This window comes from Dermacentor albipictus, chromosome 5 (assembly GCF_038994185.2).
Source record: "Dermacentor albipictus isolate Rhodes 1998 colony chromosome 5, USDA_Dalb.pri_finalv2, whole genome shotgun sequence".
Taxonomy (NCBI): domain Eukaryota; kingdom Metazoa; phylum Arthropoda; class Arachnida; order Ixodida; family Ixodidae; genus Dermacentor; species Dermacentor albipictus.
This window is the reverse complement of record NC_091825.1, coordinates 123,233,213-123,257,866: the sequence shown is the minus strand read 5'-3', so window position 1 is coordinate 123,257,866 and position 24,654 is coordinate 123,233,213. Positions and strand designations below refer to the sequence as shown.

Genomic DNA, 24,654 nt, shown 5'->3' with positions numbered 1-24,654 from the left:
GCTCGGTGATGTACAATCTTTCAAAAACTGGTCTCCCTAATCCAAAAAATACAAGCTATACACTGAACCTCAATACAGTCGACTTGCGTTAATTTGACTCTGACGGGACCAAATAAAATTGATAGAATTATCCGACAGGTCGAATTAAATAGGATGCAGCAAAAATGCCAATATGCACAACTAATTCATTTGGAAGTATTTGCCCGATTCTAACACACTCCAGAATCAAAAGCGCATTCAGCTTTTATGGGTCCAAAGTAGTAAACTAACGTAGAAATTACATTAAAGCGTCTAAACAGGGCAGAAATCTAACATACACCGGATTCTTTAGCAAGGAAAATCGTTGCACAATGGCAATAAGTTTCCAAAAGTCAGCTTTGCCACACGTTATTTTTAAATCCAGCTTCGCTGCAGTACATACGTGTTATGCGGCAAAACATACAAATGTTGTGTAGGCGGTTTAGGTATTGGGGAGGTTTAGAATTTTGGGGGGCCCCAAAGATGTAGCGTCGAAGCCGCTGCGCATGCACGAGACGCAAACTGCGTTTGGGTTTTGCGTCGAGCACGCTACTTCACTGATTTAACGGGAGCCCCAAAAGCTTGGCGTCTACAAACATGGTGGCACCCAATGAAGAGACGACTCTAACCTAGTACCAAACTGGGCTCGATTCGCGGTAATGCGTGAAGTTCTCAAGCTAGGAGAAGTGACTGCGGTCATTGCTTTCTCTCAACTAGCGTGTGCTATGAGGATTGATTCATTAGACGCCGCTGATACCGAATTCGGATGTCGATTTCATGGCTCATAGGCCTAACACGGCTTAACTTGGCTGGCGAAAGCACGTTAAGTTGGCTACTCAAAACTAAGCGCAGTTAATTGCTTGCTGCTCATATAATAACCTCTAAATTGTAATTAAATGCAAAAAGACAAATGTCAATATTGCTCTTCTTATCATAAAATGGTATATTTTATCTAATCATTTATAATACACGTTTTCTTTGAAGCCGTAATGACACTGCAAGCGCAAGATGCTACTATCTGCAAATACAAAGCTCTATTCTAAAACTCTTCACTCCTGCATGCCCCAACACTAACACTTGCAAAGCTTTTTGAGGCACCAAACTTTTGGAACCCCTATTCTAAAGCTCTCTATTGCATATTTTGTGTTTTGTGCACTCAGCCCGATTTTTCATGGAAAAAAAAAAAGGAAAGAAAATGTGCGGGCTAGAATCGGGTAAATTTCGTAATCAGACATTGCGAGCTATGGTCATTGCTTGAAAACTTTCCTAAGGTGGATTGAAAACGGGCATTTTCGATGGTGATAACGTGCGTTCAATGCATTCACTATCCCCCAGCTCTGCTGAGACTGACACTGCCACTAAAGGGTTCGCTATTGGGGTCACCATAGGGGTCATGTGCACGCATGCTGACTGGCAAAGATCAAATTATAAGATGAAGACCAATTTTAGGCTCGAAATAAAGAAAGTTTAGGTCCATAGAAATGCATGAGTGACGGCCGGGGCATTCTGTTGGTATTGAATTACCCGAAAAATAGAATTATCCAGAGTCGAATTAACAGAAGTCTGCTGTAGGTCTTTTACTCTCCTAACACTATACATTAATCATGAAAAGCTACAGATGGCATTGTACATGCACGGCTACCTCAATTTCTGTGCCTGTCACTTATTGACTTGGATAGGGCTATTGCAGCAAGGCTGACCATTAGCTTATAAACAGGTAATGTTACCTTCAGAGCTATGGCTTTCCTTCATGTCTTCATTAGAGGTATGAAGGAGTGTGTATACAAGAAAACTATTCCATGAATGTATGTATAAGCAGTCGTAAGAGAGTCCCAGCTTGGGCCTTCCCTGTTCGGATGCATGTGGAACTGTGAAACACTTTCATTTGACAACTGCTAGACTGATTTCAATGAAATACTATATTGCAAGTGAAAGAAAATGCCATATTCTAGACAGTTTGGAATAAATTTTAGATCTAGGTACTGAACATTTATTTTTAATTATTTAAACTTCTTGATGCATAACTGTGCCAAGAGCAAGCACAGCATTAAGGGGAGACAGTGCTCTTTGGAGCCAAAAATTGGCTCAAATATCTTTTTGGGTTCCTTTGACCCAGGATGGTATTGAGCATTTATTTTTACTTGATTGGATTCCTGTATAATACTTGACTGATTTAGCCTTTGCTATAATTACTATGGACATGTCGTGAAATGATTTTTCTTCTTTTCTCAAAAGAGCATTTCTGATGGTTTAGCATTCTTGGAGTGATGATCTCTCTGGTTCTACTATTCCTATCACAATAATAATTTTCTGGCAGAAAGGTAGACAATGAGTGCAGTAGACCTATAATATGAGCAAATATTATTACAGAAATTTTCAAAAAGTAACAATTTAGTACGTAACAATATTATTAAAAAGAAGACATGCTATAACTTTGGCTTAAGTCAGTCTACATAGAGCATTCATTCTTGTAGCACTGCAAATTCTGGTCATTCCACATCATTTTTTGTTTGTGTGTGACTCTTTATATTACACCCTATATAGTTTAAATAGCTCATCTTGAAGGTAGTAACACAAAAAACTGAATGTATATCTTAAGTTAGCACAGTGACATAGATAAACTCAGCAAGTTTCATCAAAATCTAGGCAGCAATAAAATTTTTTGAAGTGCTTTTCTGAACTGATTTTTTTTGGAACGGACCACAAATAACTTCCAAATAATTGGCTAGCTGGGAAAAATGAACTTAAGCGGTAAAATAATTGTCACTGCCTTTTACGATACCAGCAGCAATGAAAATTTACTTAGTTAATTTTGCTCTGTGTTGTGCTTCATTGAAATAATATCCACTTGGGCCGGTATTTTGTAGCAATGCCTTTTCCAATGCTATACTTTTTCAGGCTTTTCGCGCTTGGCCAGTGGTCAAAGCGATGGTCTGCTCACATTATCAACGGGATCAGGCGGCCGTGTGTGGTGGATGATAAGAATAGCATAGAATAAGGCATAAGGCATCGCTACAAAATAGCGGCCTTGAAATAGCATGAAGATCGAAGTCCTGGGACATTTTGCGTTCATCCATTGCACAGCTCAAAGTGCGTCGCATGTCGTCACAAAGTGCAGGTATGCACAAGTGACTGCACAATGCTGTCAATTTAGGCTGTGTTACGCGAATCCAGTTCGAAGTTTTTGCCTACGCACATGTTTATATTAGGCACAATATCAGCACTTCTACGGTAGCCAGTTTAGCTAATGCGCACGATCTCATACCCGACTGCTGAAGAGGTCTACTGATATGAACATACTGACAACAAAAATGCCACTACAGCTTGCCGCCCACCAACTTGTTAGCTGGTGATGAATTTTTATTACCGCCATACGGCCTATGCTTTTAGACATAACCAGCACTGCTTCATCAGGATCCAGTGACAAAAGTTCCCACTTTGGTGCAGAGATGATGAAAATCTCATAGTAGCAGTCATGCAGCATTTTGAGAGCCATGAAACTGCTTCGTGAACATGAGTATGCGTATGGGCAACCTGAATGACCCCAACTGGCTCACAACCAGTATGTTTGTGACGTGCATGCAGATCATCTCTCAAAAATTGAATGAGCCATACAGCATGCAAAATTTTGGTCGCCATTATACATCGGTTCTTGAATGTGGCAGTGCTGCATGATCAGTAGAGTTGACTGTTGGGCTAGTTGGTCGTCCATATTTGAAGTATAGCTTAGCGCAAATAAAACCACGAACACAAGGAAGACAGACAAGGACAAGCGCTGCATGATCAAGCAGGTCAGAAAAATTTGTTGGCAATTGTATATCAAAGTGCTGCAATGCACTACATCAAAATGCATTAGAGCCTCAATGGTCATTGCCATAGCATCACATCCACAACGGGCAATTGAACCTAGTGCTACTAAATCACCTGTGAGGTCAGCATGTCTCCAGGGTCAACAGGACCTTCTTCAGGGATGGGCTCCAATCGGGAATCTGTTCCTTCACTGTAGGTACCGTCTGGGCCAACTACAGCCTGGTTTATGTTCTCTGCCAACTTTGTTACGAATGGGAAGTTGTGCACCAACTCATCAAGCAGGGCCTGCACAAATGAGGAGAGGAAAGGTTGCTGTATTTCACACATGTAATGCACACTTGCATGCAATCCATGACCCTCATAACAAACCTTTGAAAAAATGTGAGGGTGAGGAATTTTCGAAATAAAAACTTTGCACCTGCAGACCATGCAAGCTGAATAAACAGCTCTCAAACCATGACAAATTCACCCTGGCATAGTTGTCAGCACAGAGCACAGAAACAATCCGCCTCTTTCATGTTCCTGTGCTGCCCTCTGACGCACACCACTGGAAACGTTTTGGAAGGGTGTCGTGAATTTTGCCGGTTGATTTGTGTACCTGCGCCCTTGTTGAGTGGGCGTCAGTTGGCATTTCGTGGATCACGATTAATTATTAGTGGTTTCTCCGGGGCAGCATGTCGTTCACCCATTGAGTATAATGGGTGAATAGGCCCAAGTGCGCTGTTGTGGTAACAGCGCGGCCGATAAAAGCACGCGCAGTTCCGTCTGTCGACGTGGCTGCCTTGAGTTTGTTGTCGCTGATGTCTGCAATTGCACCTCGACCCAGTGTTACCCCGCCTTAAAAGAGTGCACGAACTCAGGCACGCGCTGCCACCACCAGCAACAGTGGGCCGACACTGCAAGAAGAGTGCGTCAGCAAAGTGTTTTTTGAAGTGTCGCTGAAGTGTAACACAGAAGTTTATCGATAAATTTGACAGCCTTCAATGCAAGACGGCAACTACGTGGTTCACGGTGCAGTCTGGACCAAGCCCTTTTCTGTTTCAAAGTGGAGTTGCAGTCTTATGCACGTTTTCGGCACCGCGCTGATGTCAAGCTACCAGTAGAGTTTCAACGCAGTACATGGCACGAGCGTTTGCAACAGCGCGCGTCCAAGCGCCAATTTTTTTCCGGGGTACTTCCCCCCAATATCTGGCCGTGCAGCCGTGTGCGCATCCCTTCCAAAACGTTTCGCGACTAATCCGCTATGGCAGGGCGCATGCGCCGTCCCGCCGTGAAAAAGGCGGATTTAGTTGACACATTCAGTCATCACCACATTCACTCATCTTTGAAGCTCAGTGTCTTCCATAATAGATTATGTGCGGCCAGTAGAATTTCCTTTTTTCTTTCTCTTTGGCTTCCCTGCAAATTATCAATAATTAAAGTTCACCTTTGTGCATTTTTAGCACAATTCAAAAAACACATAAAGCTGCTTTCCCCTTATGATTAGGCTTCACTGAAATGTGGAAATAACTGCCACAAAGCTGCAGCATGAGCCAAAATTCATGCACACCCTGCACTTCCACTTTCAACTTACTGTTTTTGAAGCTTGCGTATGGCCTATATACACAAAAACATGATATTGTAGCGACTGTACGTCTCTCCTTTCTCCACGCTTCTCAGAAAGCCAGTGTCCCTCGCCTTGGGAGTCATTACCACCTGCTCTTTCTTGCAATCAAGGCAGCTCCCACAGCCGCTTGGAAAACCTGCATTTATGCTTTTACTTTTCTGTAAAAACCAGTTGACTCTCCGCTCCCAAGCTGGGAAAATGTGTATTCCTTGTCTCCACTAAACTGAGCTCCCAACAGTATTATATGTCTCTGACCTCTCAGCCAGGACTGCCCAGTACTGCCCACACCAATGCTCAGCGGTTGACTACAGTGCCTCAGCTAGTTCTGGCAAGCCTCACACCAAATTGAGGAGGCCTCCATGCACTACATCACAAACACTACTCTATACAAGATGGAGGTTTAGAGGAACACGGAGGCACGAAGTGATAAGCAGTGGCCAAACAAGGAACGTCGCTGGAGTCAACATTTCAACAAGTGGACTTGCCTTCGTCAGGTCAGCAACTGTTTTCTTTAGCAGCGCTCACGTATGTGTAGTCCAATACTACATGCCGCAATGGTTCCATTACAAGAAGACAATGAGGACATGCCCAGCACGCTGACGGTGCACGAGCAAAACTGCCCCTATGACCACCTCAAGGCAATGCTCATCCAGTGCACCACTGAAACGGAGCGGCATCGATTACAGCAACTTCTTACATTGGAGGAGCTCAGCAACCAAAAACCTACCCACTTATTGCGTCACAGGCAAGCCTTGGCTAGAGACCTGGCTCTTTCAACCCACAGTGCACTTTTCCAGGAACTTTTCCTGCAGCGTCTTCCCCCACAGGTGCGCATGATCCTAACTACGTCTTCATCCCCGACCGAGCTGAAATTTCTGGCTCAGTTGGCCGACAAAATTACGGATGTCGGTTTTCCCTCCGTGGCCACAGTTCATTGCCTTCCTGACCCTTTGTCCCGTGGTGCAGCCACTAGCGACAGCTATGCACATCTCCTCGAAGATAATGAGGAGCTTACACGGCAAGTAGCGCGAGTGACAGCTGAGGTCGCTGCCATCCGAACACGCCAGCCACGTTCTTTGTCACGACCTCGCTGCCCCAGTCCCGGTCACTTTGGACACTGTTCTCCTCCTCCTGTTATGCATTGCTGGTAGCACCGTTGCTATGGCTCTCGCGCAAACCAGTTCTATCAGCCCTGCTCCTATGCGGGAAACAGTTGGGCCGAACATTGATGGTGATGGCTGTTCTTGGCCCAATATGCAGTTGTGTTTTTCATGTCACCGACCATGTTACCCAAAGTCCGCTATCTCGTCGAAACAGGCACCAAGATTTGCGTCTTTTCTCCTATGCTGGCTGAGCACTGCAATCCTGCCAACTCGGCTCTTCTCCCCGCAGTCAACGGATCGACTATCTGGATCTCCGGCCAAAAGTAGGTGACTCTTGACATGAGTCTCTCACTTCTCCAAATGTCGACTTTTATTACCCTACTCTATGCAACATCTTATTCTCTCCTCCTCCACTAATGAGGCCAGTGGAGAGTGAGCTACCCGTACATAAATACTGCTAAAGAAAGCAGTTGCTGCCCCTGACGAAGAAAAGTCCCCTTGTCGAAACATTGGTTCCAGCAACGTTCCTTGTTCAACTACCGTAAAAACGCTACTCTATGTAGCACAAAGGCAATCATACAACCTCAGTTTGGAAAGGCAGCGCTAGCAGATGGGACCACAAGAAAGACAGAAGGCAGAAGAGGTGCTGATGTCTTTTTGCCTTTCCATCTTGTAGTCCAGTCTGTTAGCACTGCCTTTTAAAATGATGAATCATCAACTAACCCAAATAGTGCTTTGGCTAAGTCATAGAACCACTTATAAATGTTACAGAATTCGTGCATTGGTAGAGTGCCGTACCGAAAATTCTCTAGACTCTTCGGACAAAGAGGTAGCATTCCCAGAGTCTGTGGTGTGCTTGCAAGATGGAGATGCACCAACCAAAAGTCGCCGCCTTGGTATGAGGCTGCGAAGGGGGAAGAGAAAGAGGAAGAAATAGAAGCACAAGGAGAAGGCATAGGTTAGCAAGGCTGTCAAAATTCTCAATGCAATCCATTGGTCAGCCTTTGTTTTCATCAGTGCAAATTAGTACAAATGATGGAGACAGACAACAATAACAGAAAACCAAAAACGAGGTCAAGTGGATACAATCTGATCTGAGCAAACATTTGACCAAAGCAAAACATATTCAAGGAACAGTACAAAAGACAGAGGCAAGCTATTTTTAACAAGGTGTACACGTATGACAGCAGCTAAACAGCTCTGGACATTTATTGCATCCTTTAACATTGTAAGCGCAAGAAAGCCTACTATATTCCGTAAATTTATTTTAATTTTTGTAAAAGCACAATTTCATTTTTTTAAAAAGAGAGAGAGAGATGCATTAGTCAAACTATGAAAGCCCCAACTCTTTTAAATTAGAATGACTGAAAGCTGAGCAAGTTAGTAAGGATTCATAATAAAAGGACCTCGAACCACACCTCAGGCCTAGAGAAAAAAATATGTTCCAGTGATACCATACACTGCTGTGAACATCTCTGCCAAATTTTGTAGTTGTGCGCAATGCACCAAGTTCACAAGCAGAGTGTAAAGTAACCTTTTCTTTTCAAACAGAGGCCTTCTCACCAATTTTGGGGCTGCCGGTGACTGCCCTTTGACGCCACCAACAGATTCCCATAAAGCGCTGCCACTGGCAGATTTTTAAATGAAGCAAGTAGCATGTTTGGATCAGAGTGCTTCTTCCTACTGTTATTGCATATATTAATTGAAGCAGTTAACTAAACAGGCTGAAACAAGCGAAAATCTGCGTTTTGAATTTCCATAAGAATTACGCACTTCCGGAAGAAGCTGACTACGTTTCTGCTCATGCTCGGCTGCGCCTAACCATGTAGGTATAAAACATTGGCCAAACTGCTCATTGGTGTCATAGCCGTTGGGTCTACCAGAGCTACAAGTGCGTGGGGCAACTCCTGACTGGATGACAAAGGCACTTCCCTTTCATAGCGCTTCCTTCACTAAGTGGGTTTTTGCGGAACTGATTCGTCAACAGAATGCACAGAACAGAAGTGCGAACCTTTTCCGTCGAGGCGAGTAGAAGCGCTCAGGGTCAAAACGAATCACTTTCACAGGTGTTGTCAGCGAGGGTTGCAGCGATCTCTCCTGAGCCAAGATGGCACGTGGCGAATCTGGGTCTGGAAAGCGGGTTGGCAGCGGAGGCACTCCAGTATTTTCCGGCGTCTCAAAAGCGGTCGGGCTTTGGCGTGCCGGTGGATGATCCTGCAGGTATTACATTTTTTTATATAGACAAGTTAGAAGGAGGCTGCGACATTAGCACCATACTGCAATATAAAATAATTCATGAGCACTGACCACAAGTGATCATCTAGCTTAAATTTTGCATACTCATTGAGGAAGCGTAGATGGTTAACACCAGCAAGCGGACTCACAAACACGAGGCTTTATTCCCGAGTGATCACTTCTTGGGGATACTGTCAGTGTCGCAAAATTTCGCGTGACTCGGTACCGGACGTGTCGAAGTATGCAGCCAACAGTGCTTCTGACAATGCAAAGATAGTAAAGTTAGGACAACGCCAGGAACGTTAACACATCCGATGCAGAGGTATGCCAAATCTCGAGAAAGTAATCATTCGAGAACATAGCTCCTGAACAGCGCAAAATGGCTAAGGATTGGCGTGTTCACCGTAGGGAGAAGGGAACCTTCATTCCCAAATACAAAGGTATGCATGGTAGTGATGCAAAACTATCAGTAAATTGACTATCGATAGTATTACTATAGTTTAACTATCGATAGTATTATCGATAGTACTATCAATAGTACTATTGGTAGTATTACTGCCAATAATACTATCAATAGTGCTGTGAATAATTATGCTGTTGTTGGCTGGCGATATTGCCAAAACATTTGCAATAGTCTACTATGAGCACTACTGAGTTCGTTTAATTTATGAGCAATTTTTGGCAAATGAAATAAAATATTTCCGCAGTGAAAATGCCGGAACGTGTCCATCAATAAATTCACGCTCAAAAGTAAGCAGTTGCACCTTACCAACAAACTTAGTTCTTGATATTTGTACTTTTAAATCACAATATGCAATATAAACTTGAAGCCGCACAGTTCTGCCACATGTAACAGCTTCCTTTCTGCTACAGCTGAACAGCTGCTACAGCTGTTACATCTGTGCATATGATGCTCAAAATGTTCGGTGGCTCATCGGCTTTTGTGAGGACCCAATTCGAAAAAGCTAGACAATTCTACAGGTCCCTATCTTCGAAACACTGGTGCTGGTTAAGATGGTACGGCTGAAAGGCCGTCAATCAGAATCCTCCAAACTGACGACCTGGGAATTCGTACCTGGGTAGCCATGTCCCGCACGCTGGGTTTGCGGCCATAAATGCTACAACATCCGTGCGTAGGCTAGGACTCAAAGATGGAGTCCTCCGCCGCTATTTCTTGAATCTGCCGGTTTGTCTCAGTTTTTCATAATTTCTGATGATAGTCAAGGCGTTTGGTCTACCACCACACTTCCATACCTGACATATATTTGCAGCCTTCCTCTTATTGCCATTTGCAGCTCCCAAGGCAATGATCATGCTTACTTTCAGCTGATTAGAGAGACATGGTGACTAGGATGAAAGAAAATGCACCTTTAAACCTTTGCACTGGCGTAGTCAATTCGCATTTGTGGTAACATGTTTTGAGGCCAAAAAAAAAAGAAAGAAGAAAAAAAGAAATGAGAATACCATCTCTGCATTTTACCTACGCTAAGACAACAGCTATCACAGCTCGTTTCCAACTAACACCAAACGCAACATGTTACTTCAGCCGGGGTGCGGCAGATAAGGAACTAGCTCGATCACAATGTTTTTTTTTTTATTATTTCCTTTATTTAGTTCTGGCTAACTCGGAGGGAGCCTGTTCAAGGGCACAGCTTTATGATGGGGTAGGAGTGCAGTCACATGATATTTTCTATATTTTGTGGGGTTTATTTATCAGTCAGGAAAATTAGTACGCAATTTGTAGGTCACTGAAGACACCGCAATTAAGATGTCCTTTAGTTGCACCTAGAAATGCCTTATTGACACTTTGATAATTAGGATAGCATGTCTCCAGTTAGATAGTTATTTACAGTTACCTAATTAAATCTCAATAACGAAAAAAATTGCTGGCAGCTACTCCACTGTACTGCAACCATATGCACTAGGTTTTCTCCAAGTAACGCATTGCTATTTTTTTTAAATCTTGGCGCATGATAGTTAATTGGGACACCCTGTGTATATTTATGACCTCTGCATGCAAGTGACAATGTTTCCATCCCTAATAAATGTTGTAAATTATTAGAAGTGTTTTTTTAATGAGCCATAAGCTTTGCTTACTGGAAAGAGAAGTGATACTGAGACACATATCATTCACGTGGATTTCACAAGTTGTTGACAAAAGACTCTGTCGAAGGGGTCACTGAAGTCTACAGGTTTTTTTCAGTGTCAAAAAAACACGCAAAGCGATTTGAAGCGAGATGAACATACAGCAACATGTTCATTCTCTATGCATGGGCTATCCATCCCTTTGGATATATTTGTCAATTGGCTACCTTCTTCCCTTTCAAATATACAATAAACTTTATCATGTGCATATAATTAAATGTATTGTGTATGTGCGTGGTGTTTACATTGGAAATTTAGAACAAAAGTGAGAAAATACAGGTGAGGCAGCCACCGCTGATGCTTCTAATGCACTTGTCCTCCTATTAGGATTTGAAGAAATAATGCTTAAGTATGAATTAAAAGCTGGGCCCATCCACGCTAACAATGAAGCAGTAAGCTATTAGCCACAATAAAATTTTAAGTGAAAAGGTTGAGGAAACTCAGAAGAAACCTCAGATAAGTGAGTGACAAAACTCTAGTAATGACACTTTAGGTGGGGTGGGCTCTGCCCTTCCGGAAAACTCTGAAAACCATAGTCGGCACCTATGCCAACGCCTGTGTCACTGCTCTGTCACTTTCTCAGCTGCAGCACACTGGATTAAAAGCATTGTTCGTAATGCATGGCACACTTGAGAGCACTGTGATTGTGCCATAGAAATGCGCGGTCACGAGATTTTCCTATTTAGTGGGCTTTCTTGGATTGGAAGTTTAATACTGCTGAAATGTACATTTCCTAGAATGCTGTACAACTTTCTCCTTGGATGTTCTAACTAACTTTTACAGAATTGCAAAATTAATTAAACAATCTTGGTTAGTTAACTAAACAAATCACAAAAAAATGTCGACAACCCACAGATTCTTGAACAACATGCCTTTAGTCATTCCCTCCTGTAGCACAACCAAATATTCTTAAACAATGACTAAAATTAGCTGTATATACAGTGGTTGCAGCTCCTCTATGGGTACTAATAGAGAAAGAATGACGTCACCAACTTATCAATGCCTAGCAAAACTGGAGGCACAAAGCAAGTCTCACCGGTGTCTGCTGCATTGAAGTTGTTGCTGCCAGCTTTGGAGATGATGCAGCAGATGTCGATGTTGAAGCAAGTGCAGATGAAGCTGCAACTGCACAGGCTGTTGACGCAGCACAGGCCGATCCTGCTGCAGCTGTATTTGGTTCTTCATATGCCGGAGAAGGCCCTCGCGAACTTCCGTCGACATCGATTTCCTCACTGACTTCCGTCTGGGTTTCTACTGCAGCATCCGAAACTTCAAAACCTTCACTCGCAGGTTCGGCACTGAGCATGGGCTCGTCTGCTGGTGGGGCGTCACATTGATCCTCGTGATGGCCATTGTCTTTGTCAGCTGCATAACATGAAGAATCTGAGCCAGGTTTGTGCCTCCGGCTGTCCTCCCTCTCTGCTGCACTGGGAGTTGTGTTAGCAGAGGGACTTAACTGCCTTGTATCCACTAGATGGCTCTCGCTCACTTCTCGTGGCCGTTTTCGAAGGTCGATGCCAGTGTCCCTCACAGGCTCCTCATCACTTATGTAGGGGTGCCTAGGATACAGCGGTCTTGGAAAATGGTTCATGTAAGCAAGAAAACGGTCATCATATGCTGCGAGCTGCGAAGTGGCGATGTGTTCCGGTGGCTGAGGGTAGCAACACCCTAATGCTGTGGACTTGACAGCATTAGAACGATGACAACTAAGAGATGCCATCTGAAATAATAAAATAAAGGTGGGGGAGAGGGGGAAGAAGAAACGAGCACGATTTTAAAAAATTTATAAGGTGAGGCACCAAATGAAGTAGCTTCATTGATTGATAAAGTACACATCTTGAAGTCCACCAGCACATACATAATATGACAACAGAAAAAGCAGATAAAGAAAGTGGGGAAGCGTGTATTAGTCAAGTTACACTAATTTTACACAAAAAGGAGTTCACCTGCCCTGATAATTAGCAATTGCCTATGTTTTGCTTGTACAGTAGACTTCAGTTAATTTGAGTCCAGTCAATTCATTCTTTTTTGTTGATTTGATCGCAACCAGAAGTCCTGGCCAGCGCCCACGCATTTCTATGGGTCCAAACAGTCGTTATTCCTATCCTAAAGTTGATATTTACTGGATAACTTGAAATTGACCAGTCTGTGCACACGTGCCTAATCCCTATAGTAACCCCAATAATGACCTCTTTAGTGGCAGCATCTGTCTTGGCGGAACTTACGGGAGACTAAACGTGTTGAACATGTCATCTCCCGTCGACACCTATTTTCGATCCACCCTAGGAACGTTTTCAAGCAATAATGGTAGCTCGCAATGTCTGGTTATGATATTTACCCAATTCCAATGGGTGCCTTTTGCTTTCCAAGAAGATTGGGCCAAAACTTGCCTGTGCGGTGCAAAGGTTTACGAAACCAAAATCGCTTTTGTGGCATTCGTACGGTTTACCGCATAACATGGCTGAGTCGTGGCAAAGCTGACTTTAAAAACCAAGCAGCGATGCTGATCTTGGGAAACCGGCTGCCATTCTAAAAAAAAATTGGGCGTGCATTAGATTTCTACTTTTGTCAGGAGCTTTATGGCATTTTTACGTCAGTTTCCTACTCTGCACAAATAGAAAGTGGCCGTGGGTTTGGTTCGGAGGCGTGTTAAACTCGAGCAAATACTGCCAAATGAATCAGTGCTGTGTTTTCACATTTTTTCTGCATCTTGTTTAATTCGACCAGCCGGATAATTCGATCAATTTTGTCGGTCCCATCAGGGTCAAATTAATGGAAGTCGACTGTATTGTAAGGTACATAGAGTCACAGGTGATTCTGATGATATAACCTGTTTTTTCTGTGCTCTGCTGCATGTGCGTGAGAGCATGTGTAACTATTTGTATAGTGCAAGTGAAGCACTATGCTAACTATGCTAACACATGTGCTAACTTCAACTAATTATTTATTAGAAACAGGGCGCGAGTAGATATACACACACAAATGACACTCAAGTGACTTTGGGCTAGTGAACCCTTAGGAAAGATAACTCTTTTTTTGACACAGATATGGAAGGCATGTACGCACAAAAAGAGGTCCAAGATTATCCATTTTTACAGACTGAAATATCAGTCTAGTTAAGGCATCTTTCTTTCTTGTCAGAACAACGCAACTCTGAAGAAGCAGATGTCAACCACAAGTGCTGCAGTGGGTGTCGCCAATGCTAGCCAACTATTTCGACCATTTTTAATCTTATGTTCTCTAAGCCTTTCAATTTCGCTTAGGCAGTGACCCGTCTGCCCTACGTAGTATTTGCCACAGGCGAGGGAAATTCAATAAACTATGCTCTCTGTACAGGCCACCTACCTAGTTTTGTACCGTTTGTTGCACCCTTGCCTCCTGCTACCACAAGGGTTGCCGATTTTGCAAGAGACTAGACAACTTGCAAGGGGCAGAAAACAGTACTCTTATACTTGCATGCTCTGCTACCTTCTTTAAGCTGTGTGAAATTTTGTGCAAGTATGGCACAACGACAATTTGATCTCGAACCCTTGGAGTGTTCACAGCATTAGCATGGTCATGCAAGCGTGATTGTTTTAGCAAACATTTGGGTACGGAAACGTGGATGCGCATAAGCTAACCTGCATCAAAGCAGCTTTGCAGCATGTGTGGGTGTCGTCCACTCTTTCAGAGTTGCGCTATTCTGACAAGAAATAAAGACGCTCAAACTAGACTGATAGTTGAATCCACAAAAACTGACAATCTCGGACCTCTCTGTGTGGGAATCCCTTCCATATCTCTGTCAGAAAAAGAGTTATCTTTTTTTAATGTTCGCTAGTCCGTGCATGGCTTCTAAGCCACCTGAGTGTCTCTCATGCGAGCATATATAGTACTCGTGCCTTGTTTCTAATAAATCATTTGCTGAAATTGGCGCATGTGCTGTACCCTCCATCTGTCCCTGTTTTTTGCACTTCACTTTCAGCATGTCGTACTAACAAGGCCGAATTTCTAGCCTTCGCATATTTATATAGCCTTTGTGTCCAATAAGGATTTTCAGCTGTAAATGAAGCATTGTCCTGTTTATTTTTCCATTATCTTTTTGTGTGCGTGCTGCTGTGCGACACAATCTCTTCAGCAGCATTTCTGCACTGTGATAAGAAAGCATGCTTGGCACCACCACTCGCAGATGCCGCTGTCTTGTGCTAGTCACGTGAAAGATAGCGTGCTTGGCATTGTGCTAAGTATACTATCACTTGCAAACATCGATGTGTGTTGTGTAAGTCCGACGTAACACAGCATACTGGACAATGTACCAGGAATGCTATCGTTCGCAGAAACCGACGACTCTTGTACTACAGACCGTTCTTTCATGGGCGCCACCATATTGCTGCGCAGTGGCGCCATCTATGGGCAGTCGGCTTGCTGGCTCGGGCGAGCGCTCCGTTTTGCATGGCAGGTATACGCTCGGCGGTAGTTTATGGCATTTCTTTTCGCGCTCGTGCGATTCATTTAGTATGGCGTGCGTCTTCTACGTGGTAAACGGTTCTGTGAGAAGTGCTCAAGTGGTTTAAGTCGGTATGGCCGAAGTTTCTACTGGCATTGAGGCGGACGGAGCACGCAGCGCGACGTGTGCGCGAATATTTGAGCCTATACAATCAGCCTCGGAGGTGAATTCTGCATTTCTGAATGTTATTCGCTAATGTGACCTTATTGCAGTATTATCCTCCAGTTCTAAGCTGTGGTTTAGGAGCAATGAAACATATGCGACGATCATAACAGTGTGGGTACCCTTCTGCTACAATAGGAGCTGTGCTGTTATACTTTGACACGCGTTCAAACTGTTAGCTGCAGATTACATTGCGTTACTACTTGGTTTGGTGGATGAGGTTTCCACCCATGAATAAAATAATTTTGGTTAGTAAAAACGGCATACCTTACAGCGTTTGAAGCGACCGTTTACGAACTGCACGAGCGTCCTAAGCAGTGGTAGGTTCTGAATTACAGATATCTTTGTTCTATGTAGCGCATGGTCCAAGCATATGGCATTAACGTTTATAGATCTATAAACGTTGCACGGCGTGACTATGCGAGCTCGTATTGCGGCGTTAGCCCGTTTTCTTTTTCGAGAAACAGGATGATAACCAATTTTTTTGTTGTTGTTGTGTTCGTTCCGTTTCGTACGACCCGCTCACATGTATTATGGAAATTTTGTCCTCAGAAATAGCCATCGCATTCTTTTTATGCGATCCCTCTCATATATTATGGCTTTACAGGACAAAAGGGCAATGCCGGCGCATATATAGCTTATATTTGTTTCACTGACCACAGTGGTCACTGTGTTGAGCAGCGCCATCGGCCTCATGCAGGAGGCTAGCGCAGACATATAGTGATTTCAAGCCTACTAGATTTGAAATGCATCAGGAGGATGCCGGTGTATCACAAATATTTGATAGTGCCTGCCGCTTAGATGTTTCGTCGTTGCCTTAGGTTGGCTGTACACGAGTATGCGCTCTTATGTATTACTCCCTATGACAAGTGATCAGACAGTGAGCTGATTTGCCATTTCATGCTGGTAATACAGAAACACCGGTTCTCTTCGTTGAATTAAAACCGACATACGCAGTATGGTTTGCAACACATACACACGCCGCGGCTGATAATCCACGTCACATGTTTGCGCCTCCAAGAGATATTTCCGCGTACTATGCATCGGTAAGATGCACAGAAAGGCTTCCCTGACGATCTTATATGAACGGACATAGCGTAAATTTCACAGAGTACGATCTAAAACATCTTGAAATCGTTACGCAGCAGGCGACAGCAATACTTTCAAGCAGCGCCGGATCACCCAAGCCAGAGAGGAGGAAAGGCTCGCCGCGCGCCCTTTACTCCTCGCCCGATGAGAAGGTGTATAGTCACACGAAATTGAAGGTGTTCCTGAAAGTGACGATCTAAGCATACAGCACACCTTTCTTGGCCACCCGTGGAATATAGCCATTCATTTTTAGACGAACCAAGTATTTCGGACTCCCTAAGATTCTGATGTTTTGGTCGCCCCTGTTGAGCTCAAGTTATCAGCCGGCGACTGTACTTGAAAATTTGGCACCATCTGCATTCTCTTCAGCTTACACTTTTTAAAGCATTGGTCACAATTATGAAAAAGATGAGAAAACAAAAGAGCTGCGCACCCCCAGGTCCTTCTCGGGAGGCTCGAATCTTGCAAGGCTATCGGTAAGTTGCTTCGTTGGCGACTTGTGTTTCAGCACGCTGGCAATAGATGGCGGTAACAGAGGCAAAGGCGGGATGTGCGTGTGAACATGGTAGCTCATCGTGTTTCCGCTGGGATGTGGATGCAGCCGTTCCTGTTGAGGTGAGGATGAGCGATGCAGCGGCGGATATCCGCTTGATGTAGTCAACCCTAACGGCTGGACTGACTGCTGGTCCGTACGGTATGGCTGTTGTGACAATGTGGCTCCACCTGCATGATTGGCAAACAATGCACACTCTCTCTTCGAAGCTTTGCTTCTGCTCGCAAGACAATAACCAATGCAAGTGATTTTCAAAGATTTATCTGTTGCAGCCCCCATGAGAGGTTATTTCCCCATCCTTTTCATGATGTCTTTAACCTTTATGTGCCGAATTACTAGGGTATGGCTGAAAAAACTCAATTTTTTTTAATATGAACTTGACCTAGGACAGACATATATGAAGACTACCAAACACATACTTCCCACGTGTATGGGTGAAATTTTATTTCTCGATTCTAATTGAAATTATGTTAATTTTCACAAATCCCCACACACTTGTTTCTAACACAGTTAAAAAAGAAACAGTGTTATATTCATGCAAATACTGTAGCAGTAGCTTTAAAGGGGCCTTGAACCACTTATTATTAAAATCAAGAAATACATTTGAAGTCAAAATAGGCTGTTTCAGAAATACTTAGCTGCAAAAAGTACTTCAATGTGTTCAGCAGAAGCGGAGTTATTGGCAGTCAAACATACTGTTCATAGTGCCTCCACTCCTTCTTTAATGCCTTGCACTGCGAACACTACATCGAAGTGGGATGTGCCCATAACGCTCCACCTGCTGAATGTCGCTGTGGCGCGCAGCTCAATTTTGATTTTGTGTGTCCACATATCTGCCACTACTTCCAATTTTGTCGGCTACGACGTGTCAAATGCAGTTCTTAGCTAGCCGCAGTGCGCTTAGCCAGTGGACTCATGGCGGCACACTGCGGCGGCCGCAATATCTATGCGGCGTAGAAGACCGTAGCCACATGCAACTCTAGTGCGTATGTGCAGCGTTTGCTTTGTGCACGACAGGGTAGCTAATGTGTGCTCGCGCTCATGTGCTCCAGTCTGGCTGCACTATGTGGTGCGGACCACTTTGTCCTGCACCAGCTTGACCAACGTATAGTAGCCACATCCAACTTGCACATTTTGAAACTCTATCAATAGCTCAATACAAAGTGAAGCCTCAAGAGACGTCTAACCAGGACCGGCCAGGAGTGGGCGTGCACTGGCAAGCGTGCATGTACTCCAACTTTAAGTTTTGCATGGTTCGAGGCAAGTGGGGTGTTCAAAACTAGTCGGAATCAGCAGGACCTGACAGCTGCAACACCAATAAGCAGCAAGGCCAATGTTTAAACAACTCCTACAAGGGCGCCGTGGCAAAGAGTGAGCAAACGAAAGTCAGCTTCTTCTAGAAGTACGTAAGTATTATGGAAATTCGAAAGCAGATTTTCACTTACTTCAGCCTGTTTATTAAACTGTATCAATAAAAAATTCACAGTAACAGTGGGAACAAGTGCAATGATCCATTATTCAAAAGACTAGCGCAGAATAACAGGGACACAGACAGAGAAGACGACAGGACGAGCGCTTCCCGTTCATTTAGGCCCCTGCTTAAATGAACGGCTACGAGAGCACCGAACGCTGATAGATTCATTAGCGAGGGGCGGCCGTTTGGCCATGCACTGTAAGCGATGCGGGTGCGTGCCTACGTTTGATACCATGTGTGTGCTTGGTAGAGAAGGCACAAGGTGGGGGCGCGAGATTTGTGAGGCATATGACATTGACAGGGAAGGTGATAACCGTGTCAGCACAGCTTCACTTGCCTTGTCCAAAAAAGAAAAAATGTACTTACAGAACAGTCGGCCACATTTGGATTAGAATGCGCTTGTACTGTTTTAACCCTGTGTGCGCATGCACCAACGAAATGTATATATGTACCTTCGCTCGCAAGTAAAAACCTCAGTTGATGTTTAGCGCTCGTCCTGTCGTCTTCTCTGTCTGTTTCCCTGCTATTCTGCACTAGTCTTGAATAATGATGACACACCAACTAGCCCAGCTTTCTGCCTTGATCGCAATGATCCAAACACCCCTCTTGATTGATGTTAGTTATTGGCCAATAGCAGCCATGTATGAGAATCTGCTATATTATTATGAAATAAAGCATTCAGGAAAGAGTGACAAGCTAGCTTCTGTTCAAAAAAGAGTGTTTGAGAAAAAAGTGACTTCGTGCTCTGCTTGCAAGCTCCCCGTGCCGCGCACAACTAGACAACGCAGCTGTTATGTTCACAGCAACATATGCTATCCGTGGACAATGTTTTTTCACCAAGCCCAAGGTTGGATCAGGACAACTCCTTTAAAGAATTATGGTGCAAAAGAAAACTGCTTCAAGCAGGTTCTTAAGCTAGAAGAAAAAAAGGAAACACAATGTACTCACTATTGCTTGAATGAGCTTCGTTTCCATTTGTAGGTGAAGCAGCAGCTGCCTGTGGAAGAGGCAGAAGGAGGATGCCAGAGCTATTTCGCTGAAAATTTTGTTTTCACAATGAGGTTTGATTATTCCTTAATGTACTTAAATAAATCTGAGCACGGCACACAACTGGCGGCTAAAGCTTAAAGGGCCCCTCACCAGGTCTGGCTATTTTGAGCTGAGAAGCGCAAAGCATACATTGCATGATAACGGTTGTGTCTGCAAAATATTACATCGCTACGTACGCGGCAGCAATGGAGTATGGAAAAGTCTTATACATGCTGTATGGGCAGCGTATGGGCACATTGAGTACAGGAATGACAAAATTAAATGCACAAGTTAAATTTGCTTACGCATTAGGAAGCATAGATGCCTATCTTATGTTACATCTACAGGGCATCTCCAAGTATAATTTTTCAATCATGCTCTCTCCCTATTCGTGGACAGCCCATTTGTTTTTCAGAGGGTGTTTGGGCAACAGGGTAAAAAAATGATCCCCCGACCCCCAACCTCCCCCTACTTGTGGCGCCCGAGACTGCCTTGTGCTGCTTGAGCCTGTCGCACTCATAGATGGTTGGGGCTCATGCCCTTGCCTCAATCTCCTGCACTCCCTACAGAATTTTGTTGTGGTTGGCCTTTAACCCTTTCAGTGTCAGGTTTTTTTCCGACAAAGGAACATGGTGGGACAGAAACGCGGAAATGTATCGGTACATCAGTGACACTGAAATGGTTAAGCAAGGAAAGGGGCTGAACGTGTACTTATGCTGGCAACATTCGGCAAAATAAAGGATGACAGCAGTGATTCCCTTATGTCCAGAGCTTGCCACCAGTTTCACCAGTACATGACATGCCGTCATGAGCTAAAGAAGTCTTGCAGTTTTGTCACACGCACAGTTTGCTGACCGTGAGCAATAAATGCTCTCGTGCAGTGTAGTTTAATAAAACTACAAATTTCAAGCAAGGAGTTAACTGTTGGCGTATGTAACACTTGTAATGTTCAAGTATGTGTGCTGCAATGTGTAATGAAATAATTGCATACAGATGCCTGCACATGTGCAACCCTAAATGTACAGGCTGAAGAGAATTATACAAAGAACTTTCAGTTACGAGTTAAATCTGTTGCAGCCATAGAGTTTCTTACTACTATAACAGCTAGAAGGAAATTGGTGCCACCGTCTATGGGGCTTTCCTAAAGGGCGATGTGCCATCATGTGAATTACAGTATATGTGTCTGCGAGGCTTGTGTTGGCTTTTGTTGTAAGAGGCTTCATCTAAAACGTAGATATGGATACACAAATAATGTGTTCATGAAGTAAAATCTTCATAAAAGGTTTTCATTCACCCATTTCATTCACTCACTTGAACAACATGCAAATCAGTGGCCGAGTCAGCTACAGATCTGATTAAATAGCAGCGAACTTGACTTAAATATAAAGAAAACAATATATTATTTTCCGCCCCAAAAACAAGTCCTTGAATCATCACGTTCAACTACAGATCTATAATGCCAATCGATTACCCACAAATTCTTGCCGCTTCCTGGACGGCTGTGTCAAATATGTCTTAACATGGACGGATCACGTGGATCAGGTTCGTCTGAAAGCATCTAGGTCTATTGGTTTGCTGCAACGAGTAAAATATCTTTTACCTTTGCATATGAGAAAGCAGATTTATTTTTCCGTAGTTCACTCCTATTTTATGTACTGTCAGCTAGTTTGGGGCACATGTAACAAATAAGATTCAGACCGCCTTTTCTCACTTCAGTTCAGGGCGTTGAAGACGGTATTCCGTTCCGCACCTATTACCAAGGAATCCCTGTACGACGCAGTTAAGGTACTGCCATACTATCAACTTTAGAGTTTCTCATTGGCTATACTTATTTTTCATAACATTAAGCATGATTTTACATCCTTCTGCACTAAGTACTTAAACACGAACCTTACCCATAACTTGCGCACTGTATCTATGGTTTGGTCGAAGTCACGCACAAATTATGGTACTCAGATCATAGACAACCAAATAGTTACACTCTGTAACACATATCCTTTAATGATCAACTGCATAAAAGATTGAAAAACCCTTTCTCAATTTAAGAAAAGAATGAAATCGATGCTTTCTTCTCCTGCCTCTTTTGCTTAGAATTGTACCTTTTTTTTTGTCTTGAGCAAGTGCAATTTGAATGATTTTCTACATCATTGTTTCCATGAGTTAGAATGATGTAATCAATATATAATGTCAAATCATAGGATAATTTGTCATATGTCAAACAGCATGTATTGCTGAATTTTCACTGATTGCTTTGATATCTCAATGTAGTGCAGTATTTTGTCATGCCGACCTGCTGTCACGATGTGTGATCCCGAGGTGAAGGCCCTGTCACGAGGCATTGTTGCCTCCATTTGCCGCGCCTCGTGGACATCCTGTACCATCTACGTATGTCGAAATAAACTTAATTCAATATTACATCTTCCAATGAAGCTTGCTCCCCTACAATGCATAACCAAGCCAAGAAAAGCAAGAACAGATGACAAACTGTTCCAAAGTGAACGTGAATCTTGTTGGGCTGTCTTCCAACTTTAGCGGCCCACTGATACGTTTTACGTTTCATATAATTGTACACCCAAAAGAAGTTCTCAGAAATAAAGAAAACATGTTTTTGTCAAGCAATAAAGCTAAAAGAGCTTTTTAGATGCTGTTTTAGTGTAAAATAAATCACTATGAGAGACAGAACGGTGCTTGCCAGGCAGCACCTTCTAGGTGTTTTGGCACTCTGAGGACAATGCCAATCCGAAGTCAAAATATACCGGCATTCCCATGCATGCCACAGCGCAGCAGCACTATATTTCTCTCTAGGTAATATAGTGAGGAACTCTATGGTTGGAGCGTTGCTTGTGATTTATGATTAGGAAAAACTCCCCCATTGACATAATAGTACAAAAGAGACATGCTCACTACAGCTGTCCACAACAATATGTACAAAGCATGGATCTGATTTTCATGAAGTAAAAGGAATCTAAAAAGCACACTCACATTGTTTTCTGCTTGTGTAGACTGCAAACATGCTAAAACATCATTCAATTGAGCTGATAAATTTTGAAGATTTGGCACAAGCTCCACTGAGGAAGCACTTGCACCTGAAAGTGGATTTCAGCAAGAGAAAGAGAGAGTGAAAGGAACAACATTAAAAGCTGCACTTGCATGATTGAGCCACAAATGCTGTTACTAAAATCAGTAATGCATCAAGCTGCTGATAGGTGATAGTCACCAGCAATCCATAGCAATTCCTTGATAAAAGGAATAACTACTTTCAGCACAAAAAGCCTGCAGTACTGTTCTGCTGCACATTTGATGTGTCAGGGCTAGTTCTTTTAAGAGTTTGACAAGCAATCTTTCACTACTACAAGTTCAGCGCAATTCACCTGCCACTGGTTTGCAAACCATATGCATGCACTAACTCATAATGCTCTGCATTTCAGAAGCCAGCAATGATCCTACTCCCCAAGTGCTCCGCAAAAACACTGCAATTTCTATTGCAGTGCAACTAAAACATGTTTAGTTACTCCTCCTGAATTTGATTAGCTGATACCGAACACAAATATTTCCTGCCATGACAGCAACATACAGCAAAGACAGTTCCAAAATGGCAGGAAAAACAACATGCGAACTGAATGAAGTGAAGGCATGTCAACAATACACAGCAATGAACTAAAGCACTGAAGTTACGGATGTACCATTCCTTATTGCCTCTAATGATAAGATTGCATTGACCTATCATTGAGAGGCAAAGTGGTGACGTTAAGGTTAAGGTAATGATAAAGTGTACACAATGCCATGTGAATATGAAACTATGTGTCAGTGCACCATCTGTCAGCTTAATAGATGTTTTTACAGGCGAACAATTTTTCAATGTTCATTTTGCATGGAAATTACATGGGACTACTATTATCACTTCAAATTTCCCTCACCCTCCTTTTGTCTGATCGAAGCATAATGCAAGAACACTCGTACAGAACTTAGATGCACATAAAGGAATTGCAGATGGTGAAAATTATTGTAAAGATCAGTCTCTCAAAGCTCCCATGTTGATTTAAGATGTTAAAAACCATGAATCAATTACCACACTTTCTTTTTGCAACAGATAAGAAAGAGATCACAATAGCTAGTTTGCCCTTCAACTGCAGTTTGGTCAGGGCAGTTTTACTGCCAATGCAGAAATGAATGCTACTCTACTACTACTATTGCTATATACATGCCAAGCGCAATATGCCAGTGGGGAAGTTCACAACGGGCAATTCAAAGTACGAATACTAAAGAAAACTGTAGTTCAAAAATAAGGCAATTGAGCACTTACTATATGTCAATGAAGATTTGCACAAAGAAATGCAAGCATAATGATAGAAAACGATGTGCAAGACCACCAGCATACCATGGGTTTGTGTAATTTGAAAGCCAGCATCAAGAAGTTGCATAAGGTTCTTGCCACCGATGCTGGTCGGGTACTCCCTGCCCCTCCGCACATATTCCGCGTATTCCTTTAGGTCAGGGCTTTCTCTCAAAAAAGTCTCCCAAGTGGCGTGACACCCTGTAGATTTCAGGTAACCTAAGAACATAAAAAATGAAAGAAAACATAGCAGCGCGTGCTATAGCCCGCACTCTTGAACGAGGTCTGCGACAGAACGCTACCCACCAAGAACCAAGCGGGCGATTTCAGATGGCATCAAGTAGTCCATGGTGACTGGTGTTATCGTGCGTGAATCCCGCAAACTCGACAACAGAAGCTGATCAGAACTTAGACGCCCTGCTGGGGACAAGAAATAAGAGTGATTAAAACATACGTTCACATGGTACAAAACTTGACGGATTGAAATACAATAAAATAGACGACAACACTGAGCACATGTCACGAAGGCACGCTCAGTGCACCTAGGATCAAGGCTGGTCGCATTGTACAATCAGTGTACAACCTCATTATGCACACACGCTGCTGCACCGTGT

General features: G+C 43.3%; 1 protein-coding gene across 4 annotated transcripts in view; it reads right to left on the bottom strand.

The window, feature by feature from the left end:
• Positions 1-24,654, bottom strand: part of LOC135911638 (uncharacterized) — a 44,234-nt gene that overhangs the window by 19,225 nt on the left and 355 nt on the right. For 2 of the 4 annotated variants that reach the window (XM_065443980.1, XM_065443979.1), the window contains exons 2-10: positions 24,347-24,457; positions 24,086-24,259; positions 22,690-22,793; positions 19,627-19,714; positions 17,085-17,374; positions 11,954-12,637; positions 8,549-8,751; positions 7,336-7,441; positions 3,943-4,113 (exon numbers count right to left, since the gene is read on the bottom strand). In XM_065443980.1, coding sequence (XP_065300052.1) covers positions 3,943-4,113; positions 7,336-7,441; positions 8,549-8,751; positions 11,954-12,637; positions 17,085-17,374; positions 19,627-19,714; positions 22,690-22,793; positions 24,086-24,259; positions 24,347-24,389 — 1,863 coding nt within the window. In that variant the 5' untranslated portion in view covers positions 24,390-24,457. Of the gene's footprint in view, positions 1-3,942; positions 4,114-7,335; positions 7,442-8,548; positions 8,752-11,953; positions 12,638-17,084; positions 17,375-19,626; positions 19,715-22,689; positions 22,794-24,085; positions 24,260-24,346; positions 24,461-24,654 lie in introns of all 4 variants that reach the window. The other 2 variants (XM_065443981.2, XM_065443982.1) reach the window with 2 other exon arrangements.